The sequence below is a fragment of the Cupressus sempervirens genome, chromosome 3 (genome assembly GCF_028749045.1).
Source record: "Cupressus sempervirens isolate cs-2001-9-10 chromosome 3, ASM2874904v1, whole genome shotgun sequence".
NCBI classification, from domain to species: Eukaryota; Viridiplantae; Streptophyta; class Pinopsida; order Cupressales; family Cupressaceae; genus Cupressus; species Cupressus sempervirens.
The window spans coordinates 477,411,756-477,423,868 of NC_143120.1; the positions used below are offsets into that span (position 1 = coordinate 477,411,756).

Below are 12,113 nucleotides of genomic sequence, written 5' to 3' on the forward strand. Positions count from 1 at the left end.
ATAGACTTAATTGTGATTGAGGTCAGTGCCTCATACTAGAGAGGTCGGTACCTCCTATCAAAAGAAATCGACATATCTTGTTGACTTGGTGTTTAGTGGTGGGGATTGGTATCTCTAGTGAGTCGATGCCTATGATCATCAAGAGAGGATTAGTGTCACTTACAAGTTCGTGTCTATGAAATATATAAAAGATTTATATAAGCAAAAATGTATCACATTTTTTTTCTCACGGGGTTTTCCATGTAAATTGTGTTGATGACATTATGATCGTGGAGGCTAAAACAGTAAAAGATTGTATTATACTAATTTATCCCCTTCTTGTATATTAGTGTTTTCATCAATTAAAGAGTTTGATATTTTAGAGCGATTTGAATCTTCAAATAACATTGATGATAAGATTTCTACAAATTCTCCATCTTTTTGAGATATTTTAAACTAAAATAGTTTTGACTATTTTAAGATTTTTTTTGTACTTTTTCAGCATAATACCATTTAGGAAAATTATAGTGGTGACAAAATTTTGCCCAATGAACAAAATCTATAATGGTGCTTAATAGATTTTGGTCAATTTAGGACAAAGGGATGCGTAATTTAGCAAGATTTTCTACCAATAGAGGATTGGTATCTCTTTAAAAAGGTGAGCCTCAATTGACTATACATATTACCTCCCAAATAAGCATGAATTTTTGTAATAAACAATGCCTATGATCTTCTCTTTTGGTATAGAAATGTTGGAGGTAAATTAGAATTCAATTGAGAAAAATTAAAACTCTTATTATCCATATATGATTGTCCAAATATAGGAACCAAATCAATTAATTGTAAGCATAATTATGAAGAAATTGTGTAGTGAGGGTTTTCTAGAATTTGATAGGAAACCCTCTCTTGCCCTCTCTTGTTTGTGTTTCCTAAGGACCGATTTTGTTGAAAATGTTGTATGTACTTTCTCCACCTTTTTAAACATTTTTTAGAGATATGTATCTTTTGATAGTATTATTTTTTATAATTAATATGTATCTCTAGTGGTTTGATGCCTATAAATTCATGCCTTATTGCAATTCTTCATAGGAAAAGGGATGCACTCTCCTTCATAGGCAAGGTGATTAGTTTCCCCTATTATACCAAGTCTATTAATAGTTTCCAATCCTTCATAGGAAAAGGAAGGAATGAAAATTATAAATAGCTCAAGTGAATTCTAATTTACCTCCAACATTTCTATACCAAGTAATTTAATATAACAATCTTTTACTTTGTTTATTTTCTTCATAAGAAATGTGTATGGTAATGTTGAGGCATAATTAAAAATATAGGAATCTTTTTATGGTGAATCTAACATGTTCACCATTCTTATAAGCAACATTCTGAAGTATAAAACCTTTAAAATACACAAATCTACTCGTAAGATATTTCTACAAATTCTCCACCTTTTTGAGATATTTTAACTTAATTTAATTATTTTTTCCCTCCTTACACCTCTTCATCCCGATGATGGATCATACTTATGATCTTAATGCAAAAAGATAAACACAAACAAATCCAATAGCTTGAAGTTATAAATTGATGGATTTTCAAAAGATTATGAATTTAATATTTCAAACTTTCAACTTCATTTGTTCTCTATGCAAAATCATTAATTGAAACTTCCATTATTCCTATTCAATTCAACCATCATACTCTTTGAAATTCAGCTTTGTAGGATAAGAATTTTATTGGTATATTGGTTTTGTTTTGTGAAATTTTATATTATAGATTTGGAGGTTGCATATAAGGTTTACTCTCCTATTTTATGAGTCTCATTGCACTATTACTCTCAAAATCATCAAATACACTTGATTTATCACCGTGTTTATTGATTGGGTGCGTATATAATTATGTTAAGAACCATCTCACATTGACATGGCAATCCAAAATCAAATTTCAATGACAATCGTCATACACCTTCATCTTCATTCTTTTTTTACGTAAACTCTTATCTAAAACAAGAAGCATTCATACATATGTACTTGAGTTAGAAAACAAAGTATTCTCCATCTATACTTGAGTATTTCTACATCTATACTTGAGTTTGTTTGAAAAGAAACATTCACACATCTGTACTTGTGTTAGAAAACAAGAAACGTTCCTACATCTATACTTGAGTTTGTTTGAAAGGGAGGAATATTATTATTTGTATATTGTCAAATGTTTATTTTTCCTTCTCTTTCCCTATTTTCATTACATATGTAGTCTTCGGAAGGTCGTGCTAAATGATCTATTCATAGCTTGTACATTCTCTTTTGGAGGGATTTTTACCATAACATTTTTATCTATTAAATCCTCTATTCATTACTTATATATATTTATACTTGCATTCTCTTTTGGAGGAGGGATTTTTCCCATGGCATCTTTATCCATTACAATAATTTTGTTGGCGTATAATCATGCTAAATTGGTTTGTACAAAACATTTTTAGACAACTCTATTGGCACCACTTAACATTAGTGATATATAATTATACTTAGACGCAACTTGCTTATGGAGCAAGGTGGTTCAAGGTTGAGTAGGATGTCACCTATATATTTACATCTTCCCTAATCATTAATCTTCTATTTAGCTTACTTATTGTTTCCATTTTATCTAAATTTCCTAGCTGATTTCTAGCTAGTATCGGAGCTTTGCTGGTGCAATGGAAATGGAAATGGAAATTTTAAAAAAAATTGCAAGCAACTTCAGCGTATTAATTTAAGGTGAGGGCTGCCAGACATGTAAAATTTGCAAGATATTTGGACTATGTTGTGCGAAGGGGCTACATTCTAATAGCCATGATATATGAATTCATACATATGTAAAAGTTATTAGCAAAGATTTTCAGCAAATTGATGCATTAGCTTCTTCAAATTAACAATCTGTTTCTAATTTTTGGTCTATGAGATTTACAAATTCATACTAATTTAAAAGTTGGTTGTAAAAGTTTTCATAATTTCTTCAAATTAACAATTTGTTCGTAATTTTTAGCCTATAAATGATATACAAATTCATACTACTTTAAAAGTTTTCTGCAAAGTTTTTCAGCATATTGATGGATAATTCTTCAAATTGACAAATTTGGTGATTTTCAGTCGGTAGCTGAAACTTGATCTCATTTGTTGCTTCCATTTTGTTTAGTTTCCTTTGCTAATTTTCTACAACCATCCCCTATCGTAAACATTTACAACAAACTGTTCTGCAACATAAGCTATAAATCAATCATATATTTTGCCTAAAATATATCTGCTGTGGCTTTTCTTTTCAAAGAGAGGCGAGGTTGGTATATAACACGGGACGTTATTGTGACCTTATCACAACTATAGATGATGCCAGGGCAAAAAAGTGGACCCGCAATGTTGAAAATTGTTTCCAACTATTAATAATTGATATTGGAAATTTAGAAAGTATTACAGAAATCAGATTTATAGTTGTACAAGAAAAAGACATTTTACTTATCCATATCTGATTATGACCGTAAGAGTCCCTTTTGAAGATAGTAAACTCAGAACTCTTCATCACAAATAGGTAATCAGTTAATCATTATTTTGTGTGAAACGAGTACAGTCCCAGTCCCAACATACCAACCAATCAAGTCTTAAAAGTAAACTTAGAAGGAGCAACAAGTTACAATGGCAAGGAATGAAAGTGAACATCGATTGTAAACAACTAAGAATAATACAGACGTAATGTTTATAAAGAATTGTGTATCTGTCTACAATTAGCAAGTGATAGCTAACAAGAAGAAAATGATAAGAACTCAATTTAATAAGCCAAGGAAGGATAAATGGAAGTAAGTGCCATCACTTGGACAAACAAAATATGTTTAAGACTGAAAATGCTGGATAAAATTAGAAAGGTCTTTTGTAAGGATCTCCAAAGATGTGCTTGAAAAAAATGGATAGATTGAGTTTACAGGTGACAACAAACATCAAGATATGTTACATGTGTAAAGTAGGCACACGGACACAAAGATGAAGGCCATACTAAAATTCAATACAGCAAACTGGTAATATGACAATAATGATAAAAAAAAAATGAAATGACTTATTTTGCATAGGATGGAATGAACAAACAAATAAATCAATATTAAGTTTGCAAGGTGTGCTTGAAATAAATGAAAAGGTTGAGCATGACCGCAAGAAGGTGCATGGAAAGATATTTTCACATCTGGAAAGCGGAGGAACGGACCATACATACAACGAACTGACAATATGGTAGAGAAAAATATGCAACATACTTATTTTGTGTATGAATTTGTGATTAACCAAACAAATAAACCAAAATATTCCAAGTTCACAAGCAGCAAATAATCAGAAAGTATTACTGATAATTGCTCCTTCCAGAATATGAAATGCCCAATCACAATTATTTAAGTTATACTGCTAAACAAATAATTACTCCGGAAACAAGATCTACACAATGGTAAGGCCAAGGTATAACAAGATCCACTCTCAAAAAATGTGTACAACCAAAATGACCTAAACCAAAACTTGTCAAACTTGATGCAGACATTATATTTGAAAATGTTCATGATTAAGCTGAGCATATTACAATCCAAAAGAGCACTCAAAAGAATAAATATTTTTATACATGAAAATTTTGAAGAGGAACCTTTGCCAATGTGACAAAATGACCTAAACCAAAACTTGTCAAACTTGATGCAGACATTATATTTGAAAATGTTCATGATTAAGCTGAGCATATTACAATCCAAAAGAGCACTCAAAAGAATAAATATTTTTATACATGAAAATTTTGAAGAGGAACTCTTGCCAATGTGACAAAATGACCTAAACCAAAACTTGTCAAACTTGATGCAGACATTATGTTTGAAAATGTTCGTGATTAAGCTAAGCATATTACAATAGAAAATAACACTCAAAAGAATAAATATTTTTATACACGAAAATTTTGAAGAGGAACTCTTGCCAATGTGACAAAATGACCTAAACCAAAACTTGTCAAACTTGATGCAGACATTATATTTGAAAATGTTCGTGATTAAGCTGAGCATATTACAATGGAAAATAACACTCAAAAAGAATAAATATTTTTACACATGAAAATTTTGAAGATGAACTCTTGTCAATGTGACAAAAGCCCCCAGAAGCCTCAACATATAATAGTTGATCCGGTGCAAATAGACACTAAGAAGGGGTCAGAGGCTAACAGCCTGACTCAGAAATCACAATTACAATCATAACTGGTACTTGCACGTCACTCAGAAATCACAAATACAATCATAACTGGTACCTGCAAGCTACTTGGCTATGACATAAGACACTTCCAGGAAAAAATCCTTTTCCCCTACACCTTTGTCCACCACACAGAATCACATACCGTGCACCACCCTCAATGAAAGGGCAGTTTAAACGTACAATACTAATAAAGCCAGCATGATGTTTGACATTAACAGGGAGGTATTTTGTGACTCGTCAGTAACCAACAGTTATCAATGAACTCAAGGATACACAGTAACTTACAGAAAATGTGAAATCTCCAAACAGAAACATTTATATTAACAGCTCAGATCATTCAACTCTTTGTCTTTGAATGCTTTACAAGCCAATCAATAACAACATCAATGTTTGTGGAGTTTTTGCAAGAAACCATGTAGCAGCAAACCTCTCTGTCAGTTATAGATTGCAGACCCCTGCCAAATCCAAAAACCAGAGTAATGGATCAAAACTCAATTAAAATCAAAACTGGGAAATTTAAACTCCAGCTCAATGATACCATAAACATTTAACGCAATAGTAGTCATTTTGTCCATAACAAATATGGTAACTCTAGGAGAGTTAATAAATACTCACATCTGATCAGTCAATGCCTGCTTTGATAGTGCTTCTGGCTTATCAATTTTATTTCCAAGAACTAGCAATGGAATTCCATGCAATGATGGTTTGTTCAACAAATCGTGCAGTTCACTCCTAGAAATGCTTATATTGTCCCTATCTGCTGCATCCACCACATATCTGCAAAAGAGAGAGTATTAGTTAGTGACAAAATTGAACAATCAAATTATATGAAGAGAAAAGCCTAAAGCACAATGAAGAGTATTAAATGGAAATATATTCTCATTCTAAATGGAACACTTCAAAAACTAGTACTGATATTAAAGCTCATAGAAACAACAGATGCCAATGTAATAGCCTAAATCCTTCTTTTGAGAATATGCAACAAAGGGGTTGTAATATCATCTATTGAGGGGGAGAAAAATGATGAGAGAATTAATTTGAAATAATAACAATTTCAGAGTTATATCACTAACCATAAAAAGCTTGTGAATTATGGTTACAAATAACAAGCTAGAGAGACCTACAAGGAATCACACAGGAATCACAAGAAGCTAGAGAGGCTCCATCAGGAAAGTGTCTTTAAGTGAGTGCCAATGTAATAGCCTAAATAGCCTAAACCCTTCTTTTGTAAATATGCAACAAAAGGGTTGTAATATCATGAATGGAAGAGGAGGGAAAAGGATGAGAGAATTAATTTGTTACAATATCTAACTCAGATGCCAATATAATAGCCTAAATCCTTCTTTTGAGAATATGCAACAAAAGGGTTGTAATATCATCTATCGACGGGGAGGAAAAGAATGAGAGAATTAATTTGTAACTATATCCAACTCAGAGTTATATCACTACCATAAAAAGCTTGTGAATTAAGGTTACAAATAACAAGCTAAAGAGACCTACAAAGGAATCAGACAGGAATCACAAGAAGCTGGAGAGGCTCCATCAGGAAAGTGTCTTTAAGTGAGTAATCCTCGAGTAGTTTGCTTAGCCAAATACAAATTAAATTTCTTTTGCATAAAGTGACTAATAAAGCAAACAACCCAGAGTTATAACACTACAGCAAAAAGCTTATAAACTATGGTAACAATGATAAGGTAGAGAGACCTACACGGCATCACACAGGAATCACAAGAAGCTAGAGAGTCTCTATCAGGAAAGTGGCTTTGAGTGAGTAATCCTTGAGCAGTTTGCTTAGCCAAAGATAAATTAAATATTTTGGCAACCTATAACTAATATAGAAAACCTTACATTGAAGAAGCAACTTGATCACATTTTATTTATTAAATATACTTGCAGAGAATATTTTATAAGTTGAAGACATTTGGATCTTTTTTGAATGCTAAAATTTCAAGTGATTGGTTAATTATGACCATCCTAGTCTAAAGTCTAGATTACATGAAATTATTAGGAAGCATAAGCAGATATTGCTTCTTTATCAGCCCTTGATTTCTTCCTTCACACAATTTCATATAATTTCGAGTCATATTTTTGCTTGCGCACAACCAAGATTCAGCTATTTTAGACGGTTCTACCAATGCAGCAAAACAACAGAATGATTTTTGTTTCTAAGAAAAGATTATGTCAATGCATTGATAATCTATTAATTTTCCTTTGGCATCTTCTGGTTATTAAAATGTAAAACTGAGACAAAAAGGGCATACACAATTGCAGAGACACCACGGCAATAGCGCTCCCACATACTTCGAAAACGAGGCTGACCCCCAAGGTCCCATAACTTGATTGTTACATTTCCTTTTGATACTTTTCGCATGTTAAATCCAACCTGCCAATGCATTTAAAAAGCATAAAATAGCATACCTAGAAAATACCACAATATAAGAAAACCCATCGAATGGTTCAAAGACACAAGACGTAGATTCATCCTTTAATATTCAATTTGAACTGGTCATTTATTTAAACTCTCTCCCATACAAGAGGACAACGAACACAAGATAAAGGAGCCACAAGAAGGTTGCATATATCATGACAAATACTCACAGTTGGAATCATGTCCTCGCTATAACCACCCGTCTGGAATAAAAAATATTAAAAAGAAATAGTTAAGAATTAAATCATGAGAAAACAAAAGCCAATCTATTGCTATTGACAATCAGAAAGGTTGTTCAAAGAAAATCCAAAATAGAAATAAGGCACTGACCGCAATGACATTTACAAGTGATGTCTTTCCTGCATTTTGTAGCCCTATTAATGATAGCTCCATTTCTTGCTTGAAAAACAGGCTGCAATGTTAAAACCAGTAATTTACTCAGCTATGAAAAGGCGTGTTATAGGTAAGAGAAGACAGAAAATGGAACAAAAGAATCTATATTTATAAGCAGAAGTGACTGAAAAAAGTATTTCATGTTAATAAACAATAGAACAATAGATTGAAATCGATTATGCAAGAGACTATCATGTTATTATGTAAATTAAAACAATTCCTTTAGACTTAGGGACTCAACCAAGGAATCCTCTTTGGTTGCCAGCAATTATAATAAAATGAAAAAAATTGGGATTTGATTTATAATACAATAAGCAAAACAGATTGGTTAATTAAAACTTTACCTGAGATTAGCATAAAGATTTATTTATAACATTTTCCATTTATGAAGTTCATAAAACAAGATTTTTATCATTCTTGAAAATTAGAACATGAAAAAGTTCTGTCACATTGAATTAGCATAGAAGAATAGTTCATTCACATGAGTTTAGTATGAGCGCTGTCATGGAACCTTTCTGGCATAACAGGTTGACAAGTCAACACCCAAATCACAGATCTCCATTATAATGACAACTCTTTCAAAATAAAAAGTGCAAAAAGAAAAGTAGATAAACATGCCAACATCTCGATTTTTCTCTGACATTATCATCAGAATACAAGGTTTCCGAATATTGCTTTCCCCAATAGAAATAAGCCACCACAACCTTCCAATGAGAACATTGCAAGAAAAGATAATCGTTCTTAGGAAATGTCAATTTCAATGGGCTCCACTGGACATCAAGGGCAAAAATGGATTACACAGGATGTCAACAGCAAAGAGTTATTTTTAAAATTAGCTTGGACAAGAATATGGAGAAACCAACGTGAGAAAAATCAGTTCATTGCTCAACAAAGGTACAGAAGAAACAGTGGTTCAAGATACAATATAATTTACAATATGAAACATTAAAAAATAAAAATAAAAATAAATCAGCTTGAAGATAGACCCGAACCGCATAAAACAGAAACTCTTTTATTTAAATCAAATAACTTCCTATTTCTCCTTTCTCCAATTCTAGCTTATTTCTACATTTTGGATTGTCAAAATCGCTACTTAATGGTAGGGAGCATAGATTTTGCTATTAAAAAAGTACTTTTTTTGTCAACTTAGTTTAAATTGATAATTTTCCACGGCAGGTCAAGTTTTGATATTGCTATCAAGATTTAACTGTGTAAATTTTGAGTGAAACTCATTGACCCATATTTCATGAGTAGTGGTTTAAACAAACCCATCTCTCATGATAACGAATAAAACACTTAGCACTCATTAGATCTAGGTGATGCTCACAGAGGTGAAGCAATGGAACACTTAGCACTTATTCGATCTAGGTGATGCTCATAGAGGTGAAGCACCGGGACTTCCAGAACACTTAGCACTCATTGGATCTAGGTGATGTTCACAAAGGTGAAGAATCAGGACTTCCCGCGTGTTTCACCTTTGTGAACATCACCTAGATCCAATAAGAATTAAGTGTCCTTTTCATTGTCATGAGAGAAGGGTTTGTGTAAACCACTACTCATGAAATATGGGTCAATGAGTTTCTCAAAAACTACACAGTTAAATCCTAATAGCAATATCACAATTAGTTCAAATTATAGAGTTCTTTTGTAAGTGAATCAAAAGCTTCATATATATTTTTTATCAGTTTTCAGTAATACATATTTCATAGTTTACAACCTTGTCTGTAGCTTCTCAAATGTCTAAAACTTGGTGAGGCTTCTCTTCTCAAATAACTAAACTTCCCAAGCATGCGCCAAATCCAGACAGATCAACTCACTTAAAAGAAACAAAAATTTTGACTCAATTTAAAAATTACCCTAACAAAACCTATACCATTTTAATGTTTAATATATTTCCTTACAATAACACCAACAGAGTGGTAGGAAACAAATGTCTGGTTATCAACGAACCCAAGCAGCACTGTACAGAACAGCCCATTGCATGAATTAAAAAAATGTTTTTTTCCCCTCTGAGCACTGTAATTGACATCTTCTGACTAAAAAATTGGAACAATTAAAAAGTCCCTCGCAAAAGGAAGCGCATGAAGCTGAGATAATGCTCAAAGTTTATTTACCACCTTAGGCTATATAATTTCAGGTCATTCTTTAGAGAACATTGCATCATCTGCCCATTAGTCAGATTCATTCCCCTTATACTCCATTTTTATACTTGTTAAACCAATAGGTTGCGTTTCTTATAACAATTAACTACTTAATGCTATCAATTTTCCACTACCCATGCTCAAATTTGTTTACTTATCTTCTGGATTAGATTGTGTGAGCTTTTTATTCATCCAGAAGATAAGAAAACAAAAATCAACAACATCAACCGACTATATTTGTGAACCAAATAATATCCAGGATAAAAGCTACAATTAAGTGTGAGATTACATTTGGGCCCCCAAAAAAAAAAATTTCCTCAAACTTTACAAGCTACAGTTGTTTAAGTTTCCAAATATTAAAAAATACCAAAAGCAAATGTTGGCATTCGTATTCTCCAAAAATAGTTGTATCTACATCTCGCCCCTCTGCATCACCGTTTTACAAAGTCAGATTGTAATGCCAACACTGTGGTACGAAGATTATTTTAAAAGTTAAGAGCGTTTTCTGACAGGAGCATGTAAAAGCAGTCATTCATTACATAGCCCGAATTATATTACTCTTAAAGCTACCCTCAGCTCAACATAACAAAGCATCGATATAGAAAAAATTACTTCTGGCCCTGATATTTCAGAAAACTATAACGTAGATTCATTCTTTATCGGGTATTTCAAGCGAATAGGCATCCATCAAAGAGGACTAAAATTGAATTTAAGAAATACCCAGAGAATCACTTACAGCCATAAACTTGCGGTGAATTGTAGCTCAAAATACATGTTATACTCGGTGATTCTCGATTAAGCAAATGAAAATACAAAGAAGGGTATTCAATAAAAGGTGATTGACATCGATATGATATAGAGCATCTATTACCTAGTAATAGAAAGCAAGCAAGACATTTAACCCTGGAATACCGGTGAATTACAGCCACCGTAGATTCTCTTCTTATGACTACTCTATTCAACAATTCACGCAGATGGGTATCCAAGTAAACGATAAAAACTGAGTTTCATAAGCATCTCGAAAATTCGAGATCAAAAAAGAACATTTTTTACAAGACAGCCCTAAAATTGTAGTGAATTGGAACCTGATTCCTTCTCCACTCAGGTATAATCGATTCAGCAATTCAAGCTAATGGTCATTCGCTTAAAGGGTCTCAAATTGAACTAGATATTTGCATACCTTCTCAGCCAGTTAAGAAAAGCCTCCCACAATCCCATCTCTACAGACAACTTCTCCACTGATCAGCGATCCAATACGAACGAAAAGGGGAAAATGAACACCTCCAATTTACAGTCAAACAAGAGGAAGACCTTCCAAATCTACCTTCAAATTAAAGCTAAGACAGCTCAAATTTTCACGAAGATTACAGCTAACGCAGCAGAAGCTGTCCCGAGAAGAAAGAAACGAATTTTAAAATGTTCGATTAAAGGGGTTTCGTTCCTTTTAAAATATCCGGGGCTTCGTAATGCCAGTCTGTTCTATGGGTCTAATCCCTTTGCTTTTAGGTTGCCTCGTTTATAGTTTTTTATTAAAATAGAGAATATTTGCAGCTATTTTAGTGTGGATCCTACTAGACAGGTGTGTGGTTTTGAGAGGACCCTAGTTCCATGCTCTATCTTTCTGGCCGGCACAAATCCTAACGGCTACTTGCCTGCCTTGGTATCATGTCCATTGGATTGCCATATCTAGCGCTCATCTATCCTTCAACGTCTCTTTTCTTTACACCGATTTATTTTTCTTGGTCCCTTTAGCAGGGCTAGGCTCAACCTCCTTGTGTAATAGAGATCTACATAAACATTGGATTTAAAGATGATGTGACTTCTTTATTATTATTATAATTTTATGATATGCAAGGTTAATTTGAAGGTATAGAAGTATGTAATCAACTACATCTATGATTGCCACTTGTAATATAGTGGTGAGTTGGCTTGCCTTAGGTCATGAGT

The 12,113-nt window shown here is 32.9% G+C and overlaps 1 protein-coding gene across 2 annotated transcripts; it reads right to left on the reverse strand.

Moving 5' to 3' along the window:
* Positions 1–4,953: 4,953 nt before the first annotated feature.
* On the reverse strand, positions 4,954–11,681 carry LOC149567228 (ADP-ribosylation factor-like protein 8a). Of its 2 annotated transcripts, none has more exons than XM_089820405.1 (6): positions 11,347–11,681; positions 7,963–8,044; positions 7,803–7,835; positions 7,466–7,587; positions 5,820–5,981; positions 4,954–5,659 (listed from the first exon to the last, which is right to left on the reverse strand). In XM_089820405.1, exons 1-6 carry the CDS (start codon positions 11,382–11,384, stop codon positions 5,542–5,544), a joined length of 555 nt encoding a protein of 184 aa, XP_089676531.1. In that variant the 5' UTR covers positions 11,385–11,681; the 3' UTR covers positions 4,954–5,541. The 2 variants fall into 2 exon arrangements, with proteins under 2 accessions (XP_089676531.1, XP_089676532.1); XM_089820406.1 differs by lacking the exon at positions 11,347–11,681 and adding an exon at positions 10,534–10,557.
* Between the last annotated feature and the right edge of the window lie 432 nt (positions 11,682–12,113).

What these genes read in the sequence shown, in the direction of transcription:
- LOC149567228 (XM_089820405.1), bottom strand. Translation starts at nt 11,384, where the DNA reads ATGGGATTGTGGGAGGCTTTTCTTAACTGGCTGAGAAG. An exon ending in GCGAGGACATGATTCCAACT is followed by an intron (nt 7,588 to 7,802) that starts GTGAGTATTTGT and finishes ATGCATTGGCAG; the next exon opens with GTTGGATTTAACATGCGAAA. An exon ending in CAGGCATTGACTGATCAGAT is followed by an intron (nt 5,660 to 5,819) that starts GTGAGTATTTAT and finishes TGGATTTGGCAG; the next exon opens with GGGTCTGCAATCTATAACTG.